Source organism: Bos javanicus, chromosome 22 (assembly GCF_032452875.1).
Source record: "Bos javanicus breed banteng chromosome 22, ARS-OSU_banteng_1.0, whole genome shotgun sequence".
Classification (NCBI taxonomy): domain Eukaryota; kingdom Metazoa; phylum Chordata; class Mammalia; order Artiodactyla; family Bovidae; genus Bos; species Bos javanicus.
The window spans coordinates 53,397,424-53,422,918 of NC_083889.1; the positions used below are offsets into that span (position 1 = coordinate 53,397,424).

Consider the following 25,495-nt stretch of genomic DNA (forward strand, 5'->3'; position numbering starts at 1 on the left):
GATGAAAAGACAGACCATTAGACCCAGCAATATATAATGCTTTTTATTTAGCCCAATAAATTTCTTAAAAGTTATCGTTTCAACATGGAATCAATATAAAAATGTTTGTGAGCTATTTTACACTTTTTTGGAACTCAGGTGTATTTTGTACTTAACAGCACATGTACAGTTCAGCTCTAGTCACAATTCAAGTTCTTAAAAGCCACATACGGACAGCACTGCCTGCAGGATCCCAGGGATATGTTTATAGACCAGCATGCCCCCAGAGACTGCAAGAGTTAATTTAAGGCCGGCTGCCCCTTAGGACCTGTGTGAGTAGTAAACAGCAACTCTGCGGGGCATGCTGGGAGTTGTAGTTTGCGCTCGTCTGCCCATGGAGTCCAATGGGAGTTGTAGACAGCGGCCCTGTGGAGCACGCCGGGAGTTGTAGTCCGCGCCTGTCTGCGGAGGGGTCAGCGTATCATGGCCGCCTACGCTGAGCTCTCGTACTCTTCCGCTTGGCCGCAGAAAGTTTCGGTTCTGTCACGCCTTGGACCCACGAGCGAGTAAGTGCTGCGGAGGTCCGGCCAGACTCAGGGGGCACCTCTAGCTGCTGTCTCCGGAGCGGAGACCTTCCCTCCGGGCGCGACTTGTCACCTGTTGCCCTTAACGTCCCTTCCCATTCCCGAGTCTTCCACAGACCCTGTCGGAGCCCCGAACCCTTGCCCGGCGGGCTTAGGAAGCACCTCGGGCTGATGGATCTGACGGTAGAACCCAGACCTCCTCTGATCATCAATTAGAAAGACAGACACCCTCCGCCCCCTCCAAGCGCCAGTTCCAAGACTCCCCTCGGCCGTGGGGTCGCCAAGGAGGCCACCATGTGTGGTCCCTAAACGAGTCTTGGAGTCTGTAAGCACAGGACAGGTCCCAAGTTTCTGCTTGCCTCGTCTAAGAGGCCGCTGACCTTAAGAAGCGTACTTCCTGCCTCAGCTGGGCGGGGACAGCCCACCCCTTAACTTTGCAAGACTCCAGAACTTAGCTTTTGCCGGGGTCTCTCCTCCCGTCGGTCAGCGGACGGTTTATTGATCCTGTGCCATCCCAGGCCACGGCCTAGTCTGTTGACCCTCAGCGGCTTGTGTTCCGGTGCAGAGTTTCCAGATAACCCCTAGGTGATTGTTCCTGAAACACCTGTGGATTTATGAGTAGTGGGGTGGCTGCACCGGCCTCAGGCTAGAGTCCATGTTGTTAAGAACCTAGGTGGGAAGGCTGGGTTTTATTTTTGTGAGAAAAGCGTGTGTGGTTGGCACTTTGACCACGTGGCTCTCAGTGCATTTGTATCCTCCGATGCCCTTTGTCACTCTTCTCAGTTCCATCCGCTGTCCCGTCCGCAAAAAAAAAATGAGCGCTGCCTGCGCTGGCCACAGCCTCTCTGCTCCTGTACTTGTCTTACCACAGCAGTTTCCTTCCCAAACTGAGAAATGGGTCAGGGGCTCTTTCAGGGCAGAGGATCAGGCCTTAATCTGCTCGCTGCTCTCCTGCCACTTCAGCCTTATGGTCGCCTCTGCAACAAGCTTAACTATGCCATCTGCCTAATGCGGGCTGCTGGGTATTGTAGGGGGTTGAGGGAAGAGCAGTCACGCTGAGGTTTTCTGCTTTCAGTGGCTCCTGCCCTCTGAAGTGGGCCCATACTGAGTAAGTTCCACTTGACCCTCCCTCCCATGAGAGTTGTGCTCACAAGTTGTTGAATGTCCTCTACCAGTGATGAGCTACTACTGTTGTTACCCTGGAAATCAGAGGTAATTGTCTCAGTGATGGGACGTGGTCTTCTTTGATTGAAAGAATCTGAAAAGGCTTTAGGACAAATATTTTCTGCTTCTGTTAAAAGTGTTCTTTGTGTGGTGCTTCATTTAGTTTTTATTTTCTCTTCAGTCACTTTATTAGGAAAATAAACATACAGAATCATTGAAAAAATTGTGCCGTGAATGTCCACTCACCTGCGTGATTCTACAATTAATAGTTTGCTCCGATTATTGTTGTGTTGCTTTAGAGTCCGTCCTCCAGTTGCTCTTCGGATGGTCTTTGCTCCTTTGCCGGCGGTTTGGGGATACCAGGTGGGTTCAGGAGCCACACTTTTAAGCTGGTCCTTTGGGGATGAGATGGACCCCGCAGATGTGTGTTATGAGAGGAACCACCCAAAACAGTACAAGATCAGAGCAGCTGGTGATTTTGTCCCGTGTTGATCCCTGAGGCTGTGGGCTGCTACCGCTAGAACATGCAGTAGGCACTCAAGAAATGGCAGGCCCCCTGTTCCCTTTAGGGGAGAGGCTTGGATAATGGGTAACCTGTGTTTTCAGGTGATTCCAAGGGCAACTTTGGTGACCCGAGTGTCTTTAATCCTGAGGCAGCGGCAGCATACTGTCCAGCTGTGGTGCTGTGGTAAAAATCACTGATGGAACTCAGGCTGGAGCCACACTCACTAGAGCAGGCCCAGGCAGCAGAGCAGGTAGGATTCATGAACCAGAAGCCTCCTGTGAGCACAGATGGAGTTTGGCCTTGTCAGCATCTGCTCATCTACTGATCCTGCTCATCTGCTGAATGTTACTGTGTTGCTCAAAAGATAAACAGTATTTCCCATTTGTGATCTTAATGCCAGGTTTCTGTTTTTGTTTGTTTTTAAAGCTCTTGGTTTAATAGCATCTGTTTGAATAACTAAATAAATCAGTAGGGTGAGTTTTGAACTGTTTCCATGGTTTTGTGTTTATCCTGCTGTTTTTAGAGGTGTCACAATACTCTCTCCTTAAGAGCTTCAGCCTCCACGCACATGGGCTCCCTGACTTTCAGAAAATCAAGATGACAGAGCCGTGCTGCATTGGGTAGAAGGTGGTTTTCCCCTCTTCCTCACTTTGGAGTCAGTTCTCCTGTTGGTTTTAGTGGCTCCCAGTGGTCCTTCCTGTTGACACATGTCTCTGTGGCATTTGAAAGAACCCAGGTGCCTGTTTCTAGTTGGGCCAGATCCTCTACAGGGATGAGGATGTGTGTGTCAGTGTGTTTCCAAAGACAGACTTAAGCAGAATCTGTGGCCGTGTGGCTGGTTCCAGGGCCCAAAGGCAGGTACTGGAGTACTACAGCCTTGGCCTGGGGCAGAAAGCCAGGTTAGGGGAACCCTTGGAATCCAAAGGAAAAACTGAAGGGAAAAAGCATTCCAAGCAAGACATTGGTCTGCAGAGGGATAGGCCAAGAGGAGAATCCGTGTGAGAGGGGCAGGGTGGGCTGGGAGCTAAATCAGAGGCGGTGGCTTCATGCAGAACTGGAAGGAACTGTAGCCCCACGTGCCTTTTCCAGGGCATCTGCAGCCTGGGTCAAGAGCAGGGCTTAGAAGCCTCGACCAAAGGTAGCCACTGAGAATGTCTGTTCTTCTCCTTGCCCATCTTCTCTGTGGAGGAAGGTAAAGGGTAACACCTCTCTACACTGCACATGAAAACACACCCACACACACACATACACACACACACACGTAGGAAGAGGTCAGAAAACTTCCCGAAGACAGAAAAGCTAACATTGCCTCAAAATAGTTTGAACCGAATGTACCATGGGTTTCCCACAGTCATGGCATGATCTTTACTGCGTGATTTGGTGCACAATAGGGAAAGGATATTTCACAAGGTGAACCTGATCCTGCCTTCCTAATAGGGTTCTGGATGTTTCCTCTGGGATTTCCAGTGGCCAGACATTGGCCCTGCACCCCCAAATATGGATGTATGGCTCCTTCCTGAGCAACTGCCCACCTTCCTAAAAAAGACTGCTTTCTCCAAGCCCAGAAGCAGCACCTCACACCCCCAAGTCCCTCTTGACCCTGTTCTCCTGGGTCAGCCAACTGGAATTGGGGCCAGTTTTGTTCCAGGAGGAGTGACCAAGAAATCTGAAATTGTTGGTGGGAGGGAGGGGGCCAAGAAAGGGTGCAAGAACTGATGGCCAAGGCTCAAGTCTTCATTTCCTTTAAGAAAGAAGAGATGACTATGAGGAATGAGTGTTTGGGCTAGATGACCCAGGCCCGCAGTTAGTCAGTGCTTTAACTGTAGGTCTTCAGACATAATTGAGTCACCTAATGAGGCTTTGTTCACGTGCGTTGAAGCATCAGCCTCTGAACTGGCCTCTGACAGGCTCTCCAGCACTCTCCTAGGCACTGTCTTGAAGCTCTGGAGAGGTCAACTTGCCTGCCCACTGACTGCTTCAGCGCTGACTGACCCCAAGACCTCCAGGCCTTCACAGCCGCAGGTACCAGCCAAATGCCCCCCTTCCCATAGGTGGCAACTGGATAGATGCTGTTGGGTGTGCTGAAGCCAGTCAAGGCAATGACTCTTCAGAAAGAGTTTTCTGCTTTTGACTGGTCCGAACTGTCCTTGTTCACATTCTTTCCTGGTCAGAGTGGAACTGACAACTGGTATGCTCCACCTTGTCCAGGAGTCGGGGAGGAGCCCGCCATATGGTGCCCTGTCTGGGTCACGTCTTAGCTGTTGTGTTGGGAGCAAGCAGAACAAATCTGGCAGGCCGGGCGAGGTTGTCTCCTGTGCCCACACCTTCTTCCTTTCTTATCCGTCTTTCCCAACATGGCTACTCAGATGCTGTTGTCGACTGAAAAAATATATATACACAACGTGAGAGTTATGAGTTAAGTTTTACCTGGGGCAAAATAAGAAGTTTAGCCTGGGAGACAGCGTCTCAGGTAGCTGAGGAACTGCTCCACAGAGGTAGCGGCTAAGGTCAGTACTGTACATGATTTTAGTGGAAGGGGGTGCATGCAGTTGAGCACGCATCTTGGCAAAGGCTCGCAGCCAGTCGTGAACGACCTAGTCTTTTCTAGATATGAGAAGATGTAAGATTTGGGCTCGTAAAATCTCCTCCTGAAAATATCTGTTGATACCTATCTGCAGGCCTGCTCTGCTGGTTTCCCAGAGTACAGAGTGCCTCATTCCTGATCTCCATCCTGAACTCCAGTCAGAGTGTGTTGAAGGTCAGTGACTGCGGTGGCTAGAGTGACTTAATCCTTGTAGAGGCAGATGGCAAGTGCCCATTTCCAGTTGGCATGGTGTTGTTCCTGCCAGAGTCAGCTTCTGGGCCACATTAGGAGTATTAGTCATTTGTACCATAGCGTGAAGAAGTTTATATGAGTCAGCGTCTTTGTATCTTAATTTGAGGTTGAACTGCTGTCTCTGTTGTTTAAGGCATTAGGGCAACTGGGCAGGTGTGGGAGGAATTTGGAAGTCGAGGAAGGTCCTTCACCTCTAAAATAATTCCTCGGTTGTGACTTGGAAGCCAGCCAGTAGTCCCAGGTAATAAATAAGAATTTTTAAAAATGTGTTTAGTCCCTTTTTGTCTTTATCAGAAGATTGGATGCTTTCAGACATTCTGGATAAGCTTAAACATAATTTTGTGTTGTTGGCAAGAGACTCCACTGTTCCCTCAAATTTTATAAAATAAATTTCTTTGGTATTTGAAAGAGCTTGCCAGAAACTAGTGAAGGAGGTGTTTACAATGTCATCCACAAGGACACTGGGTTCCTGGAGGTGATTTGCACTGTGGGGGCCTTGCAAGGTGCTGGAGCCCCGGAGCCCATGGCGTGGACCGAGCAATCTCTGAGTGTCTCCCGAGTTAGGAGAGCAGTTTGCAGTGGGTTGTAGAGGTCAGGACCATGCTGGTTCATGCCAGAAGTCTGGGATCCCCATGATATAGTAGGAAACACATATTTGGTCTCTGTCCCTGGTTCCTGGCACAGAACTTCTAATACTCTTGGAATTTCCTGAGTAATAGGAGTGTCCTTTGTTATTCAAAACAAAACCCTTTCAACCACACAGGCAGTTTATGCTAGTAAGGTTGACTCTTCCTGGGCCCCTATAGGTGGTGTCTTGGTAAGGGCTGCTTGCTAGAGGACTTTCAGCCCCATCCTTAGACCCCCCTTCAGAAGGGCTGAAGTTAATCACCAGTAGCCAGTGATTTCATCAGTCATACATTAAGTAATGAAATGCTCAAAATTTTCCAAGCGAGGCTTCAACAGTATGTGAACCGAGAACTTCCAGATGTTCAAGCTAGATTTAGAAAAGGCAGAGGAACCAGAGAGCAAATTGCTAACATCCGTTGGATCATAGAAAAAGCAAGAGAGTTCCAGAAAAACATCTACTTCTGCCTTATTGACTACTCCAAAGCCTTTGACTGTGTGGATCACAACAAAGTGTGGAAAATTCTTCAAGAGATGAGAATACTAGACCAGCTTACCTGCCTCCTGAGAAATCTGTATGCAGTTCAGGAAGCAACAGTTAGAACTGGACATGGAACAACAGACTGGTTTCAAATCAGGAAAGGAGTATGTCAAGGCTGTATATTGTCACCCTGCTTATTTAACTTCTATGCAGAGTACATCATGTGAAATGCCAGGCTGGATGAAGCACAAGCTGGAATTGAGATTGCTGGGAGAAATACCAATAACCTCAGGTATGTAGATGACACCACTCTTATGGCAGAAAGTGAAGAGGAACTGAAGAGCCTCTTGATAAAAGTGAAAGGGGAAAGTGAAAAAGCTGGCTTAAAACCCAGCATTCAAAAAACAAAGACCATGGCATCTGGTCCCAGCACTTCATGGCAAATAGATGGGGAAACAGTGACAGACTTTATTTTCCGGGCTCCAAAATCACTGCAGATGGTGACCGCAGCCATGAAATTAGAAGATGCTTGCTCCTTGGAAGAAAAGTTATGACCAACCTAGACAGCATATTAAAAAGCAGAGACATTACTTTGCTGACAAAGGTCCATCTAGTCATGGAATAGATCCATGGTTTTTCCAGTAGTCATGTATGGATGTGAGAGTTGGACTGTAAAGAAAGCTGAGCGCTGAAGAACTGATGCTTTTGAACCGTGGTGTTGGAGAAGACTCCTGAGAGTCCCTTGATCTGCAAGCAGATCAAACCAGTCAATCCTAAAGGAAATCCATGGTAAATATTCATTGGGAGGACTGATGCTGAAGCTGAAGCTTCAATACTTTGGCCGCCTGATGTGAAGAACTGACTCATTGGAAAAGACCTTCATGCTGGGAAAGATTAAAGGTGGGAGGAGAAGGGGACAATAGAGGGTGGTCAGAAGTACAGGTAGTGACAGGTACTGGGGCTTGTGACTGGTGTCTGAAGCCCGGGCAGTCTTGTGGACTGAACCCTTAACCTGTGGGGTCTGCACTGACTCCAGAGTTAGAATTAGAGTTAGTTATACCTGAGTTAGAATTGAATTGAAGGACTTCCCTGGTGGTCCAGTGATTAGGACTCCGAGCTTTCAGTGCTGAAGGCCTGCGTTTGATCCCTGGTCAGGGAACTAAGATCCCATAAGCCATGTGGCATGGACAAAAAGAAAACCAGTTGAATTAAATTGCAGGACACCCAGTGGTGATAACTAGATATTGGTATGGGGGAAAAGCCACACATTTGGTGTCAAAAGTGTTAGGCATAAAAACAGCTCATCCCTAAGCCAAAGGGCAAGCTCGTCTAGAGATACGAGGAAATAGAGTGGAGGGGGACTGCCCCCATTCTGTCTTTTGAAGTTCAGTAAAAACCTCAGGATCAGGAAACGGGAGGCCAGAATACTGAGAGTCATTCTTTCAAATCCATGAAACTAGCATTCCTATGGAGACCATTTGCTTCCTGAAACCCTGGGAGGTGGTGACCCACAGCCATGTGGGGAAGCCTGCTGTGACCTATAGACCCAGGGCTTTTACCTTGGTGGTGATGCAGGCTCTTGTAATCAGTGCTTGGGCACAGCTCACCCCATGACCTGGGAGCTTGGCCTTGGCAGAGGGGGGCAGCGCCAGGGTTCAGGCAGAGAAGGCCTCCTGGGCTCAGGCTGACACTTGCAGCTTCACCAAAGCACCAGGAGGTCTAGAAGGAGCATGTTTCTGTCTGTTCAGGCTTATGCTGCCAAGATGCCAGTTTGGTTTGCAGATACTGTTACCCTTGTGCCAAGCTCCAAAGAGGGCTGGTTTCTAGGAAATCGAGGTTGGTTGTATGGTTCGTGCGGTATTCCAGCCAGAGCCTGGATGAGGTGACTCAGAGTATGTGGTTGTCAGGACTTCCTTTCCAGGTTCCTCCCTCCCCCTCCTGTTTGGGTCTCCCCCAGCTCTCAGTATGCACACAGACCCAGTGGACTCTACAGGTCATCATCTTTCAAGGTCATTTCCCCCCGAAGCTACAGGGCTCTCTGTTGACCATAATCAAATAAGAGGCATGCAGGTACAGACGTGGCCTCGACACCTGTCACGCCCTTTCTTCCTCGGGTCTCTTCGATGACCTCCTGTTCATTTTTTAGGCCTTGCCCAACCCAGTCGCCATCACAGAGTGTCCACCACACTTTCCCTTCCCCAAGTGGAATGAACATTCCCTTCCTCGTCCCATTGCATCTTGTTAAATTCATCCCAGTGCTGCTATTTCTTTTGTTGAGATAAAATGCACAGTAAGTGAGGTTCGACACATACGTTTGTCAAATGTACACAGTCACGTAGCCACCACCATAATCAAGACAGAACAGAATTGGTCCCCAGATTTCTGCATGTTCTCCTGTAGTTCTCCTGTAGTCAGACCTTCCCTTTCCCGTCAGTCCTCGGCAGCCGTAGATCTGATTTCTCCCCAGAGCTTCCCCTTTGTAAGAATAGCACGCACGTGGAATTGTAAGGTAGATGGCTTTCCAGTCTGGCTTCTTTCACTTGGCAAACATCATGTGTTGTGTGTATCCTTGGGTCATTCCTTCCCCTGAGTGTTCATAACTTTTCGATCATATCTCTGCGTGGACCTCTTGTGCCTTATCTGCATATCTGAACGCTTTCCTGTCTGTCTGGTCGGCACACAGCCAAGCTCCTCCAGGGCTGAACGGTGCCTGTGTGCCCCGAAACCCCAGACTGAACTTGGCAGGGCGGTGCTGGGCAGCCGCGCGTTGACAGTGGTGGTCTTTGACCGGCTCTTCCTTGTGGGAGGAGCCAAGTGTCTCAGGCAGCAGGGCCGCTGCGCAAGTCTGACCCATCCTGGGCTGCTGCTCTCTAGGGCCCTGGCTGGTCCCGGCTTGGGCTTTGTGTTCAGCAGGGACCCAGAGAACCGCCCAGGGAAGGGCAGGCTGGCTTCCGATAAACCAGCCTGCCCTCACTTTGATGGTGGGGTGCCAGCACGTTTACTGGGGACTTTGGCAGAGTCTGTGGATCCCGTGGCCCTCCGGGGCTCTGTGTCTGAAATTCCTGGGGGTGTGGTGCTGGCGTGTGCCTGTCTAGTTCCTCTAGGCAGGAGAAGCCCTCTTTGGGCCTTGTTTTCCCTGAGTCACAGCCACGCCGGCTTGTGAGTTAAAAATAGGCCTCGGGACATCTGCGCCATGACAGCCCCTCCCTGGGCCCCAGGCTGACCTGCAGTGCTTTTGTAAATATTTGGGAACTTGCAGTTCTCAACCATTTTTCCTCCTGCCTAGTCTCCTGGGCCAGCTCATGTTTGAAGCACTCAGGCTGGCGGCACACGTGAGAGGCCCTGGAGCTTGGAGCCGCTCCCAGAAGCCAGTGGAAGTGGTAGCGTTCGCTGTAGTGACAGTGGCTGCGTTGTAGAGCTAAAGGGGTTGAGTCCAGACTGACCAGGGTTCCCCTCTCTGCTGGCCCGGGCCATACACGAGTTACACAGCTTCTCTGCACCCAGGTTCTCCCTTGCACGTTGTCTGCCCCTCCCCCGGCCCCAGGGTACTGCCAAGGGTTAAAATGACTGAGTGTGTAAAGCACCTCACAGGCCCAGTACACAGGTGGCTACTCTGGCCACCTCTCGTCTTGCCAGCTGATTTTGCCAGCAAACATTACGCCTTTGCATCAGCCATCTAAGGCAAGGATTAGAGGTTCTGAAAGGAGGATTCAGTGGTGTCCACACCTCCTTCCGATGCTGCTCGGATCTCCTCCTCTGTTTTGGTCTGCCACCGCTGTGTCCTTACATCACTTCAGCAGCTGCCCAAGTGGCACTGGTAACTCGGGACTCACCAGCCGCGAGAGGACTGTAGCCATGCTTAAAATAGACACGTCCCTTGGCTGTGCAGGCCCCCGGTAGCCCCTGGTGTCTACCCTCCCCGGCTGAGCCGGACACTGGGCGGCTGGAGGCCACAGACCTCCCCAAGAGGCAAGCCAGGCTCTCCTTGGTCCAGAAGCCCTGAGGGTATGTGTCCTCAGCCTCTCCCTCCATGGCTGCTGCTGGCCAGAGGTTACCAACCATTCCTCCAAAAGCAGCCTGGGAGGGCGTGGGGCCGGGCACAGAAGAGACAGAGCTGGAATGGCCGCACCTTAGGCCTAGCTGCAGTGAGTGGGGGGCTGGACTAGTTCTGGCCTCGGTGTAGCGGGGTGAGGGGAGCCGCTGGGAGGTTTTTAAAAGTGGAAAGTGAGGCAGGCCTGCCTAAGAGGGCAGCCTGGGAGGGGAGCTCGGAAAGAATAGATGGCTCTATTTAGTGGATCTTGTTTCTTCTGAAGCCCCAGACCAGGTCATTGTGCCTGAATGTAGGTGTCTCAGAGAATGCAAGTGTTTCAGAGCAAGGCTCTCGCAGAAGGGTTCAGCCCTTCCCGTTCAGAGGAGATGCCCAGACGGGGTGACGTTGCTCCCGGAGCAGCGTCCCTCTCCTGCTGACTTTAAGTCTGTCTGTGACCCCTTCCTCCACGGCCTCCTCCCTGTGCAGGTGCCACCATGGAGTCTGACCGCTGCTGAGCAGCCCCGGGCAGGAAGCGCGCAGCCAGGAAAGGTGGCCCCAGACGGTCACGGTCACCATGGCGTCCACCAGCGCGGAGAGCCAGCTGCAGAGAATCATCCGCGATTTACAAGGTATGGCTTAGCGCTGAGGGAGCTGTGGTTGTGCTTTGCCGGGGCCAGCTGAGTTTCAGCCCTGTGATCTCTGTTTACACTGACGGTAATCGGAGCCCTTGGCATACATCACTGAAATATTTGGGGCTCAGATGTCCACCCCGTGTGAGGCTGGAGGAACTTGCCTGGCCCTCGTCTCAGACACTGTACAGGCAATGTGTAGACAGAATCAGATACCCGTTTTTGTGTCTGACTATAGTGTGTGTGTGTGTGTGTGTGTGTGTGTGTACGCACACCACTGGGCAATGCTGGAGCTGGCTCCTCTGTGAAGGAGTATTCACCCGCCCTCTGAGTAGGAAGACGACATACCTGCCTTTCTCGTTTTGCTCTTCCACCTGATCCCGGTGAACTCACTCCAGTTGGGCCTTCTGCCTCCCAGCCTTTCCTGAGCTCGGTGTTGCCCAGCGAGAGAGACCGGCTCATGGGCCTCGGCTGCACAGAGGGAGAGCAGGCAGGGGTGCCTGCGAGGAGAGCAGGCTTGGAGGAGTGGGCTGTATTCCTACTGACTGCGGAGTCCAGGGCCCAAGGCCACCTTTTGGTGCCGTCCCGAGGGTCAGAGTTTTAGCAAGTTTTCCATCCCTCATGGATCACCAGGGCAGATCTTGTGAGCCTCTCTGGAACACCAGCGGATGTGCTGTGCCCCCTTCTTCCACGTCACGGGGGCCCTGGTGACACTCCTAATAAACTCAAGGCCCAGGTTCCTTACTGCTCAGACCTGTGATAACCAACTGCAGTCACTCCAGGCCAGTGGAGGCCGCAGGAGTATTCATTGTGAGGTCAAAACTGGATGAGATAAAAATCACTTTCTCAGGCTTCTCTCCTATTTATGTAGAGCTTTGGGCCTCTACTAGCTGATGATTACGTGGCGTTTCACTGTGCCAGGCACGAGTCTCCTAGATAATAACTCACTGGGTCCTCACGTTTGGTCCTGTGAGGCAGGAACCATTTCATTCCCATTTTGCAGATGTAGAAACAGACCCAGAGAGGCTAAGTGACTTGCCTAAGGTCACCCATCCCGTCAGATAGAGCCTAGGTTTGCACACACAGCTGGTGCCATGGGCTGCGCTCTTAACCACATCAGTGTACATCCAGCTGCAGTGTGAGATGCCTCTTTCCTTTTTAAATCTACACACACACATGCGCACACACATATGCGCGCACACACAGAAGGTACAGTGACAGTCCCTGCAAATCCGAGTTGGCCCTGGTCTTCAGAGCCTTCTCCACAGAGTGGACCGTCTTCTCTGTGTTTCAGTCTTGGTTCTCAAGGATGGACTCTGGGAGCTGGGTCCTGATTGGAGGGAAGAGAGAGGAAGGGAGGAGCCCGTGGCAGAGCCCTTGAGCCTGGGAAGAGGACAGGCAGCTGCTTTTGTTCAGTTGCCCTTCTGCACCCCACGAGCTGTCCTTGTCTGTCATCCCCCACGTCCCAGGTCATCTCAGTGTCCAGTACGCAGTGCTAAGAGCACCTCAGTGGGAAGTTTCAAAAGGCATCACACTTTGTCAAGACCCTTTCCTTTCATCTGTTGGTAACGGGCAGAGTTTAGAGCAGGAAATTTCATATTCCATATCCAAGGCTTCTTTCTGCATTTCAGGAGTTCCCACGTCAGGTTGTGAGCTTTGCCCTGCCTGAGGGTGGAGGAGGAAGGCTCTGTGTCCTTCCTGGTCCCTGGCCCCTGGCCCTTGGAGCCCCCACGGCAAATGCTTCTCATTGGGCACATTGGACATTGGTCACGTGTTGTGAGACTCAGTCCCAAAGAACCTGTCTTTGCTGTTGGCTCCCTTTGCCTGAGGGGTCAGAGTTGGTTAACTTTTAACAGCTCAGGCCCAGCTTCAGTCCTTGGCACATCTGCTTTCTAACGGCTCCTTTTCTTTAAAGAATTGTCAGTGAAGGCAGTTTTGTCTTGCATATCTCAAACCATCTCAGCTGGGGATGTTTTTCTCAGGGTCTAAACCAGACCCAACTTCTGACAGTCCCTCTGTTCCACAGAAGGGCTGTGAGTGTCAGAGGGATTTCTCCTCTTTTTCTGCATTAGTAAGTAAATTGTCTTAGAAGTTAAGAGAGGACCTCTGGGGTCAGCACCAGGATTCTCTTGAGAGAACCAGGGTTCTTGTGCCAGCTCTGCCATTTGCCACCCTTAATCTTTGGCCAAGTGCTCTGACCTCTCTGTGAGCTCCTTGTCTGTGAAGTGGGGATGAAAATGCCCACCTTTGTCAATTCTACTTTGTACCATTTTTTTTTTTCACATTTTAACAGCTATGAAATTGGGCTCGTCTTAAAATCAATTGCATCTTCAGTTCAGTTCAGTTCAGTCACTCAGTCGTGTCCAACTCTTTGCGACCCCATGAATTGTAGCACGCCAGGCCTCCCTGTCCATCACCAACTCCCGGAGTTCACTCAGACTCAGGTCCATCGAGTTGGTGATGCCATCCAGCCATCTTATCCTCTGTCGTCCCCTTTTCCTCCTGCCCCCAATTCCTCCCAGCATCAGAGTCTTTTCCAATGAGTCAACTCTTCACATGAGATGGCCAAAGTATTGGAGTTTCAGCTTTAGCATCATTCCTTCCAAAGAAATCCCAGGGCTGATCTCCTTCAGAATGGACTGGTTGGATCTCCTTGCAGTCCAAGGGACTCTCAAGAGTCTTCTCCAACACCACAGTTCAAAAGCATCAATTCTTCGGTGCTCAGCTTTCTTCACAGTCCAACTCTCACATCCATACATGACCACAGGAAAAACCATAGCCTTGACTAGATGGACCTTTGTTGGCAAAGTAATGTCTCTGCTTTTGAATATGCTATCTAGGTTGGTCATAACTTTCCTTCCAAGGAGTAAGCATCTTTTAATTTCATGGCTGCAGTCACCATCTGCAGTGATTTTGGAGCCCAGAAAAATAAAGTCTGACACTGTTTCCACTGTTTCCCCATCTAATTCCCATGAAGTGATGGGACCAGATGCCATGGTCTTCGTTTTCTGAATGTTGAGCTTTAAGCCAACTTTTTCACTCTCCTCTTTCACTTTCATCAAGAGGATCTTAGATTTGTTGAAATAAAGCAGTTCCTGCCTCGCAGCACTCTGTTGAATAAGGAAGACACACAGAGGTCTGGCCCCTAGGCGGCACTCAGTTGGCAGAAGCAGACGGTGGTGTCGCTCTTGCCATTGTCGTCATGACCACTGTTTGCACATTCTGGGTCCTCAGGAAGCCTGGATCTACCTGTACTGAGCAGTGGGGTTATGGTGAAGAACAAGAAACATGGTGGGGTAGAGGATAAAGCCCTCAGGAAGTCTGTGTTAGGGACTGCTGTAGGATTCGTCCATGCAGCGGACGTTTTGTCCAAATACTGCTTGCAAATTATGAGGCCTTCTTGGTGGGCTTACAGGGCCAACCGAGAAAGGTGCGGAGTGGGCGGGCTCTCAGGACAGCCTCGTGCCTTCTGACTCGGAGTTCCAGCCCACGGATGTTTACGCAGCACCCACGTGTGCACAGTGCTTTGCCATCGTGGACCACTTACTCCCGCTTCCCCGGGTCATCCTGCTGCTCTCTCTGAGGGCAGACTCCATCTGGTTACATGTTCCTGTTTGTTGTCTTAAAGATGCTGTGACAGAACTAAGCAGAGAATCTAAGGAAGCAGGGGAACCCATCACAGATGACAGCACCAACTTGCATAAGTTTTCTTATAAACTTGAGTACCTCCTCCAAGTAAGTGACTCCTGCCATGTGTTGCTTTCTGCTCTGTTGTCTCTTGTCTCCCTCTTGGCTGCCTCATCAATACACAGGACGCAGCTCCAAAAGCTTAGTGGAGCTGTTGAGCCCTCCTGGTTAGACTGAAGGTCAGAGCTATCCCCAGCCTCCAAGTGTGATCCTCTGGGGAATCAGATTGTTGCCCCTCAGGATGGTGTTGGGAACTGAGAGCATTCTTCAGAGATTTTGGCTTCCCTGGTAGCTCAGCTGGTAAGGAATCCACCTGCAATGCAGGAAATACCGGTTCGATTCCCGAGTCAGGGAGATCCCCTGCAGAAGGGGACAGTTACCCACTCCAGTATTCTTGCCTGGAGAAGTCCATGGACAGAGGAGCCTGGCAGGCTGCAGTCCATGGAGTCACAAAGAGTCGGACACGACTGAGCGACTGTCGCTTCACTTCAGAGATGTATGTCCTCTTAATGCAGGTCACAAGGTCTCTGTATAGCAGAGATCTTCACTTTGGGGCAATCCCATACCCCTTTGGCATCCCAGTGAAAGCTATGGAATCTCTCCCCAAACATAGTTATACATACCTGGTCACATCTTTTCCAGGAGGCTGTGGGCCCTCTGAAGACTATCCAGAAGTCCCCATTTTAGAGCCTTGCTCCTCAAAGTGTGGTCATAGACCAGAAACATCTGCATTACCTGGGAGCAAGGCAGAAGTGCCCTCTCGGTTCCCACCTTGACCTGCTGAATCAGGACCTCTGAGGTCAGCCCAGGAAGCTTTCTTGTAACACATCCACTGTATAACCGAGCTTTTATCTGCTCGGTTCAAGAAGCACAGATCTACAGAACCTGCAGATGTGGAAAAATATAGGCAACTACAATAGGTAGGAAGGAAATGGACCAATACAATAACAAAACTTATCTCAGGGTGATGGTATTAGGCATTATAATTTTTTCTTTTCTATTTTAGTTTATTTTATCCAGACCTCCTAACAATGTATGCACATGTTTTATAACCAGAAAAAATGCCATAGAACGCTAGGTTATGGGACGATACCTCTATCATTTGAACACCGTGAGTCTGCACTGTCACCTCCCACGAGAGCGTATGGCGTGAGAGCCCACTGGAGGAGGTGTCGCGGTGTCTCGAAGTCTCACCTGTCATGCGCCTTTTCAACTGGTTCTATTGTTTTACACTGTGGAAGTATTAATGGGCTTTTTTTCCCCTGAATTCACCCATTTTGGTTTGGGTTTTGAAATGACTCGTGGCTGACATTTATTTGGACTTATTCTATGTATATTAAAACAGTACTGAAACTCGAGTTGCATAACTGGGGTAAGGTGTCACTAACGCATTTCCCTATGTCGAGGCACTGTTAATAACTCTTCATGTTGCCCTGGAACTTTTCTCTTGCATTTCTTTTCTGTGTGTTAATAGCATCTTTGGAGTCTTCCACCCAGCTCTATGCACAGAGGTCACTTTAGGGGCCTGTTATTCCTGAATCTCCCTGGTCATATGACCTTGAGCTAGTTGCTTAACCTCTCCTAGGCTGTTTCCTCACCTATAAACTGGGGACTAAAACACCCTCATTCATCAGTAAGTAAAAATAATGCCAATAAAGAGCCTCACTCAGTGCCAGGCAACTAAGCAGCTGTTGTCATTACCCATCATTAAATGGTGGGATAAACAGCAGTGTGTTTGAACGTCCTCTCTCTCCTTTCTCTGCCCAGTTCGATCAGAAAGAGAAGGCCACCCTCCTGGGCAACAAGAAGGACTACTGGGATTACTTCTGTGCCTGCCTGGCCAAGGTGAAGGGTGCAAACGATGGGATCCGATTCGTCAAGTCCATCTCGGAGGTGAGTGAAACAACCACTGATCTCACCTCTTCCCCTCTCCGGCTTAAGCCTCTCTCACAGAAGCCTGCCAGTGAGCGTTTACCACGCCCAAGAGTGGCTGAGTCCCGACTGTGTGTGAGACCCCAGCCCACACGTCACCTCACAGGGTGGGCTGTTCACATTGCAGTCTGCTCGTGGTACCCCCGAAGAGATGGACAGCACAGGACACCTTCACCTTTTTTTTGGAAGAATTGGTTTCTTAAAGAAAATCTTTACAGTTTGCTAGGCTACTTTCTCTATGCCCAGAAAACTTAGATTTGAGATGAAGACAGTGTAGTGGGATCTTGAGAGACATTTCTTAAAATGCCAGCAATAAGCAGCTTCCCATATTAAGTTCTAAGCCCCCCAAGAGCAGAATGCCATTGCTTTGCTCTTTTACAAAACTCTGGATCAACAACAACACACATTCTCTGTCTCATCAGTCTAGTCCATTTGTTAGTGAATGACTTTGCGCATTAGGGAATCCACCTAGATTTGAGACAGGAGGTTTATACATTTCATCTTTCTTTTCTGTATCTCATCAGTAAGTCTAAGGTCCCTTTAAAACCAGAGCACATGCTCCTTGGCTGGCCTCCCACAAAGGCCACAGGGTCATGTGCTCTGGGAAGGACTCCCCAGCTGTGACTCCTGGAGCCGGGTAGGTTTCCTCTTACAGAGAATGACAGCGTTAGACATGCGGACCCTGAGGGCTGGGCGTCTTCCACCAGCTGTACCTTCTGACAGCTGAGAAAATGAGGGAAGATCCTGGCTCAGAGGAATTGGTTTAACGTCCAGATGTACAGACAAGTCTTGTGAGGTCGTGCCTGGTGGGACACTCGGGTACATGATTAAGTGTTGTATTGCTTCTCTATGTAGTGCAGTGAGTTTTGATTAGATGCTAACAAAAGTTAAGGAATTGAATGATGAAAGTGGACCCGTGATCTCAAAAAGTTCTTAAAAAAAGGCTATGCAGTGTCTTCATTTGCTATACAAAGGAACTATTGTTGTTCCCTTCCCCAAAGGATGTTTAAAAAGACCTTTTAACATAACTCCTTTCACACATATAATGGATTCAGTTAATAGGCCTGACTTAAAATGTAGCCTCAAGTGTTTGCCTTTAAAAAATTAAATGTTCTAAGTGCTGTTACTCTGGCCATTTTATTAATTAGGACAGGCCCTTTCCTTGGGAGCTTATAGACACAAGCTGTTATGTGGGGTTTTTTTTTTTAGATTCAGCGGGACCTGGGTGTGGATGTGTGTGCGTGTGATCGATACGCTTCACTTCACGATGCCTTGCTCAGCTGTATTCAGCTGCCTGGGTCCCTGGTTGTCACGGCTAAGCACTTTGTTCTCACCTCACTCATAAGTGGAAAGCATCTAGACGTGGGGATGTCACTCTCCCCGAGCTCTGTCGGGACCACTCCCTGTGGACATGCCGTGGTGGATTTTACAAAACCAGTGGGTCAGGCTGCCGCTACCACCTTCATTTCCAAACCCTCTGGCTGTACCCCGAACCCACAAAACTCACATGGAGAAATGTCCTACAGACTGACAGAAATGTCGTATGAGGTTTCACACCTTCTTATTTTTTAAAATTACCTCATATTGTGGTATCATTTCCTCAAGTCAGCGATGAGAAGGCATGGAGCCCTGAGCTTAAAGGTGGTGGGAACGGAGATGTTTACAGCATCGTGAGCATGCTGGTGCTGGAGGCCATACCTCCTGTTTCCTGTCAGTCCAGCGCCGTGGTTAGCTTCTTAATAGGATGGAGGGTGTTGTCATTGTTCAGTCACTAAGTCCTGTCCGACTCTTTGTGATCTCACGGGCTGCAGCACGCAGGCTTCCCTGTTCTTCACCATCTCCTGGAGCTTGCTCAAACTCATGTCCATTGAGTCAGTGATGCCATCTAACCATCTCATCCTCTGTCGTCCCCTTCTCCTCTTGCCCTCAGTCTTTCCCAGCATCAGGGTCTTTCCCAGTGAGTTGGCTCTTCACATCAGGTGGCCAAAGTGTTGGGAGTTTCATCTTCAGCATCAGTCTTTCCAGTGAATATTTAGGGTTGATTTCCTTTAGGATTGACTGGTTGGACCTCCTTACTGTCCAAGGAACGCTTAAGAGTGAAGTGTTAGGACTGTCTTTTGGTTAGACCACTGCCGCCCTTCCCCAAGCCGCCAAGGTAAACACTTCTGACCTTTGAAGAGATGGGAGGGAATGAGGCTTGGCTGACCCCGGTCAGAGCCAGTGGCTAACAGAGCAGGCGCATGTGGTAAGTTGGCAGGTTTTGAGCTCCTGCCTATTATCCTGAGCGTCTGGGGCTGGATCATCAGGAGCATGAACCCTGATTTGCATACTTATCTCAAGTGTCTTGCTAGGGCCAGGCTCTCTGACCAGCTTGCCCCACCTCTATCACAACAAGCCAGAAACCTCTTTAAAAGCCATGTTTTGTCACTGTGGGGAGAGGTTGTGAAGGCAGGCCTGCACCCGGACCCTCTATCCACCTCAGGGTTATTTGCACCCCCTCCCGCTTCCACATGGGCTCCAGCCAAGCCCCCTTGCCTTTTCTGCTGCCTCTCTTCTCCCAGCACTTCAAAACCCAGCCCAGACATGTGCTAAACAGAGACCATCTCTCGCTCCTCAAGGGTACTTCTGCTATGAGGAGCCCTCCATTTATCTCCGGCTTATTTTCTAAAGATTCCAGATTAAACCAGACCATTTTCATCTCTGACTCTAAACCCAGGGATTCTGAGGGAGCAGAGGAGGAAGAATGACCTTTCAGTAGAATCCACAGTAGATGCTTGAGCCTCTCATGACTGTGTCTTCTATGGCACGTTAGTTGGAGTCCACAGATTATTCTCAGGTAGAGGCCTGCAAGACGTCCACACACTTTGGGCCTTTTTCTCTGAGGCAACGTTCTCAAATGTATTGTGTTCTTTGAGAGACTTGAGTGAAGCTTATGTGTAGGGAGAACTGGGTGGCATTTTCTGCCCTGTTTCTGTTTTTGCCAGCCATCCTTGGAGGCCTTTGTTTGGAATTAGGCTAACAGCTCTTGGTTTCTATTTTATCTACTTTTTCCAGCTCCGAACGTCTCTTGGAAAAGGAAGAGCATTTATTCGCTACTCCTTGGTGCACCAGAGGTTAGCCGACACTTTACAGCAGTGCTTCATGAACACCAAAGTGACCAGGTAAATGCGTGGCAGTTCTGGCTTTACCCCGCGTGATTCAGAGGTGACCTGAAGGCCCCTCATGAACAGTGCTGGCACTAATTACAGTGGACAGAGAAAGACAAATATCGTATGTCTCTTATGTGGAATCTGAAAAACAGTATGAATGAACTTATTTATGAAACTGTTGAAACAGGCTCACAGACACAGAAAACAAACTTCTGGGGGAGAGGTAAGTTGAGAGTATGGGATTAACACATACACAGTACTATATATAAAGTAAACAACAAAGATTTACTGTGTGGTACAGGGAACTATATTCAGTATCTTGTAATAAGCTATAATGGAAAAGAATTTTTAAAATATAGACACGTACCTATATTGTTGTTGTTCAGTCGCTAAGTTATGTCCAGCTCTTTGCGACCCCATGGACTAAAGCACGCCACGCTTCCCTGTCCTTCACCATCTCCTGGAGCTTGCTCAAACTCATGTCTATTGAGTTGGTGATGCCATCCAACCATCTCATCCTCTGTTGCCCCTTTCTCCTTTGGCCTTCAGTCTTTCCCAGCATCAGGGTCTTTTCCAGTAGGTCGGCTCTTTGTTTCAGGTAGCCAAAGTATTGGAGTTTCAACTTCAGCATCAGTCCTTCCAATGAGTATTCAGTGTGGATTTCCTTTAGGATTGACTGGTTTGATCTCGTTGCAATCCAAGGAAGTCTCAAGAGTCTTCTCCAGCATCACAGTTTGAAAGCATCAATTCTTTGGCGCTCAGCCTTCTTTATGGTTCAACTCTCCAATCTGCACTTGACTGTTGGAAAAACCATAGCTTTGCCTATACAGACCTTTGTTCTCTATGTCTCTCTTTTTAATATGCTGTCTAGGTTTGTCATAACTTGTCTTCCAAGGAGCAAACGTCTTTTAATTTCATGTACATATATGTGTGTAACCAAATCACTTTACTGTACTCGTGAAACTAACATAGTACTTGTAAATCAACTATCAAAGAAAATTATGATGCTGTTTATAATACACAAAGTGGAAACCATCAATGTCCAATGATAGAGGGCTGTAAAATTACAGCAAATTAGCTTAAATGGCATAGCATGACATCATTTAAAATTCTAATAAGGAAGTCTATATAGCTGCTGCTAAGTCGCGTCAGTCATGTCCGACTCTGTGACCCCAGAGACGGCAGCCCACCAGGCTCCCCCGTCCCTGGGATTCCCCAGGCAAGAACACTGGAATGGGTTGCCATTTCCTTCTCCAATGCAAGAAAGTGAAAAGTGAAAGTAAAGTCGCTCAGTCGTGTCCAACTCTTCGCAACCCCATGGACTACAGCCCACTAGGCTCCTGCGTCCATGGGATTTTCCAGGCAAGAAGTACTGGAGTGGGGTGCCATTGCCTTCTCCGGTCTATATAGCAACAATGAAAATAACAATATAACGATCAAGGGAAAAGAATGCAAATCTTATTTGTTCTAATGACAACAATGAAAAAATTGCAAAAAACATATAAAAGGATTAGAAAGTATATGAGAACATTACGTGATAAATAAAAGGTAGGAATATGTCATTTTTTAAAAAATTTTTTTTTTGCAGTGAACATTTTTTTTTTAACACTTTTCACCAGGCATTAAAGTGTATGAGGCCTCTGAAACAAGTTCAGTTCAGTTCAGTTCAGTCGCTCAGTCGTGTCCAACTCTTCATAACCCCATGAATGGCAGCACGCCAGGCCTCCCTGTCCATCACCAACTCCTGGAGTTCATTCAGACTCAAGTCCATCGAGTCAGTGATGCCATCCAGCCATCTCATCCTCTGTCGTCCCCTTCTCCTCCTGCTCCCAACCCCTCCCAGCATCAGAGTCTTTTAAGGAGCCCTCAAACAAGTGTGATAAACTAAAAGATTATAATAGCAATAATGCCAGCCACAGTGGCAGTGCCTGTGTGTGCCACATCCTGGCACAAGCAGAGGCCTCCATCTGTCATCCTCTCCTCCCCTTCCTGACCACCGTCCTTGGCGCACACGGAGCAGGAAGCCCTGAACTGTCACAGGTGAGAAGACAAAGGTCTAGGGAGGTCAGATGCCTCTGTCTGGGCCCCACTGATGCTCAGGTGGGAAGCAGAAACTGGGGTTCAGGTCTCAGAACTCCTAATGCCAGGTGCTTTCGCCTGGTGGATGGCATGTCCTTGGTGCTGGCAAACATGCCTCTCTGCAGAACCACCTGTGGAATCTAACACCAGCGAGCCTGGGGCCTCACCAGAAGCACTGAGTCAGTGCCGGCCCTGTTGGTCTGGGCTCCCTGGAGCTTGTGACAGCAACCAGATGGGGGGCCTTCGGGCCCCTTGTGCCCCTTCCACCCCCTCAGCAGGGGGAGGAGGACAGGACGGAGAGCAGGACTGAGCACGTGGAGCCGGAAGAGGATGTCAGATTAGGAGCCTGTTAGCTGAACCTCTGTGGCTGGCCCGGCTGCCCTGCCCACCTCTGCCGCCCTTCTACCTCTAGAGCTTCTTCCAGTTAATCAAAGAGATGCTTCTGAATAAAAGAAAAACTACTGGGGGGAATATTTTGTTTCATTTTGTGTCACCTTTAAGATTTGTGTAAATGCATATTTCTCTTGTATGTGCTAAGCTTTGTGAATTCATGTGAGTTGAAAACCTTTGCACATTTGATTTGAAGGTTGTTGTGAGGTTTAGTCACAGCTGTCATAAACTGACTTAAAGTGTCTCCCAGTTCTCAGAACTCAGCCACATAGCTCATTAAACTCATCAGTGTTGTCTCTTTAATTCTTACTGTTTCACATGAAGTAAAACAGCCACCACCTCAAAGTGGAGATATTTTGTTTTTTGACTTTTTTTAATACATGTCTGGACAGAAATTAGCAGCGAGTTCAGTGTCCTGTATTGCATTCTCCAGAAGGGATAGAAGACAAGATTTTCTTATGAAAAGGAAGTGTTCTTTCCCTTACAACTGCCCTTTCCTGGATGGTAATTCAAATTTAAGGTTTCTCACATTCTTTGGGGGAATAGATAAGATATAAATAATAAACAAATAAGCATCTAGTTCATTTCAGTGATTCCTTGAAGAAGAGTGAGTTTAAGAGTTACATACTTCAGTGGTGAAAATCACATTGGGATGTGTATCTTTCTGTCTGTCTTTAATTAACTTAGTACCCTGAGTTGCAAGTTGATGAGGCAAAGCCGTGCTAGGAGGATGACTAAATGCACTCTTCCATTATCCTTATTGTTCCTGTACTTGACCCCTTTCCATATTTTTCTGCAGTGACTGGTACTATGCAAGGAGCCCCTTTCTGAAGCCAAAGCTGAGCTCTGACATCGTGGGCCAACTTTACGAGCTGACTGACGTCCAGTTTGACCTGGCATCGCGGGGCTATGACCTGGATGCTGCCTGGCCAACGTTTGCCAGGTACTTTGAAGAATTAACTGCTTGGTTGAAAAGAGGGGAAAGAGGTGTTTGATTTTGAAGCTTGCCATCAGTCCGCTCAAAGCAGTTTTGCTAATGCAGTAAATGACCTTATGCTTGCTCATTTTACAGACTTGGTTGCATCATGACTAGCGATAACATCTGAAGGCTCCAGCCTTAAACTTAACCGAGTTGGTTAGGCGGTATGAGTCAGTGGAGATGCATATGCAAAACCCAGGGTTTTCAGATGTGTTAAGGAACTCAGTGTGGGAGCGAAGTGGAAGCAAGTGGGCTTTTCCCAGTTGTGTTCTCCTAGATACAGTTATTATCATGGACGCCAGTGAGAGGGATAGAAAGCTCATCGCATAAGGGTTGTTGGAAAGTTTGCTTTGCTGTGTTTTCTTTTCCTACACCAGCACAGCGCCCACACAACTGCATTCACACAACACCCATTTCAGGAGTGAGGTGCTGAGGAAACAGGCGCAGAGAGCGGAGGGACTTGCCCAGTGCCACACAGCTGGCAAGAACAGGGCCAGGGCACCAGACTCGAGTTCAACTCAAGCCCAGCACTCTTCTTTTTTTTTTTTTTTTTGCTTTCTGTAAAAAAGGTGTGTTTTGTTTTTAATTCCAATTTTTTGAATTTCTTATGAGGGACTTCTTTCTGTGGAGGAAGAAGTACTGACTATAATGGAACCCATATGCCAACTACTGGGGCTTAAGAGCCAACATTTTTGCCATATTTACTTCACACGTCCTTTTTAGAATGGTTCAATTTTAAAATCATTACAGAAAAGTTGTAAAAACAGTACGCAGTGCTCATCTGTCCTTCACCTCAGTTCTCTAGCTATCAGTGTTGTACTACAACTGTTTTTATCATTCTCTTTTCTTTTGACATTTTTTGGCTGCACCTCATGGCTTGGGGATTCTTAGTTCCCCAACCAGGGGTTGAACCTGCACCTTTGCAGCAGAAGCATGGAGTCTTAACCACTAGACTGTCAGGGAATTCCGTATCACTTTTTCGCCTTATGTAAACATGGTTTGTTTACATTCTCATTTGAGAATATGTTACAGCCCTGATTGCCCTTTACTCCTAAGTATTTCATTGTGTATTTCCTTAAATCAGGGACATCCTTTTATACAACCTCAGCACAATTGTTAAAATCGGGTAATTGACACTGATACAATACTGCTATCCAATCTACAGAACATACTCAAATTTTAAGAATTATGCCAGACACGTCTTTGATCCAGTCCAGGATCACGTCAGTGAATTGTCAGGGGTCTCTAGTCCTTGTTCATTTGGGATAGTTTCTCTTCTTTGTTGTTTATAGCATAGACATTTTTAGAAGTAGAGGCCAGTTATTTTGTAACTTATTCCTTGATTTGAGTTTGTCTAGTGTATTTTCCTATTACTGTATTCAGATTAAGCATTTGGGGAGAAATACCCCAGGCGTTGTGTCCCTCTCGGTGTGTTGTACCCAGAGGTTTCATTACTAGTGAGGTTAACCATCACCGTTTGCTTATGCTGGTGTTAGCCAGGTTTCTCCTGAAGTTTTGTTTCTCTCTTTGTAATTAATATGTATCTTATTGGAAGACATTTCAGACTAGGTTTTTTTTTTTTCTCTTTTATCCTATTTCTTTTAAATCTCTCTCCTGTTAACATCCATTGGTAAATCTTTCCTGAATCAATTACTGTCGTGGTTATCAGAGTGATTTTCTGAGTCCATTTTTCCTTCTGCATTAGTAGTTGGCATTCTGTTTGTAAAGGAAGATCTTTTCTTTCTTCTCCATCAGTTTATTCATTTGCTTATTTATAGCGGTATTGACTTGTGGATTCTTTTTGTATTCAATAGGTTATATTCATCACTGTAATAATTTTAAAGCTCAAGTTATCTCATATTAGGCCAGTCAAAGCCCCTTCAAGCTGGTTCTAATACCTTTTTTTTTAGGAAATAAAATATAGATTCAAACAAAGCCCCACCCCATGGCCATCCTTTCTGATCTCTCCCTGTCTAGAAGTAATTACAACCCTGTAGTTGATGCGTGTCGTTCCCAGATATTTTTGTGTTTTACTGTGTGTTCTCATAAATGTATATATAGTTTTATTTTATATATATATATTTTTTGCATTTGCATACATTGAATCGTGAAATAGCTATTCTTTTGCAACTCGCCTTTTTCATTCCACTTTGTTTTTGAGGTTTTTAGCCAATTGCACAGGGAGTTCTACAGATGTGGAATGGGACTGGCAAACCATGGCCCACAGGGCAGTGTGTGACACACCTTTATTTACCACCGTCTATGGGTCTTCTTTCAGGCTGCGGTGGCAGACTTGAGTTGTTGTGACAGAGCCCAAGGCTTACAAACCAAAAATACTCACTGCCTGGCACTTTACAAAACAGACGACCAGTGCATGGCGTAGTGTTCCTCTGTGTGAGTAAAGAGGCTCTCTGTCTCTCCAGTGATACAGAGTCAGACTGGTTCTG

The 25,495-nt window shown here is 48.1% G+C and overlaps 1 protein-coding gene across 4 annotated transcripts in view; it reads left to right on the forward strand.

The window, feature by feature from the left end:
• Nucleotides 1-25,495, forward strand: part of FYCO1 (FYVE and coiled-coil domain autophagy adaptor 1) — a 103,491-nt gene that overhangs the window by 24,630 nt on the left and 53,366 nt on the right. Inside the window, exons 1-7 of one of the 4 annotated variants that reach the window (XM_061397027.1) lie at nt 403-545; nt 4,911-4,990; nt 10,690-10,832; nt 14,461-14,567; nt 16,287-16,412; nt 19,506-19,612; nt 22,869-23,012. In XM_061397027.1, the coding sequence (XP_061253011.1) occupies nt 10,778-10,832; nt 14,461-14,567; nt 16,287-16,412; nt 19,506-19,612; nt 22,869-23,012 (539 nt within the window). In that variant the 5' untranslated portion in view covers nt 403-545; nt 4,911-4,990; nt 10,690-10,777. Of the gene's footprint in view, nt 1-402; nt 546-4,910; nt 4,991-9,015; nt 10,179-10,689; nt 10,833-14,460; nt 14,568-16,286; nt 16,413-19,505; nt 19,613-22,868; nt 23,013-25,495 lie in introns of those variants that run through there. The other 3 variants (XM_061397026.1, XM_061397029.1, XM_061397028.1) reach the window with 3 other exon arrangements.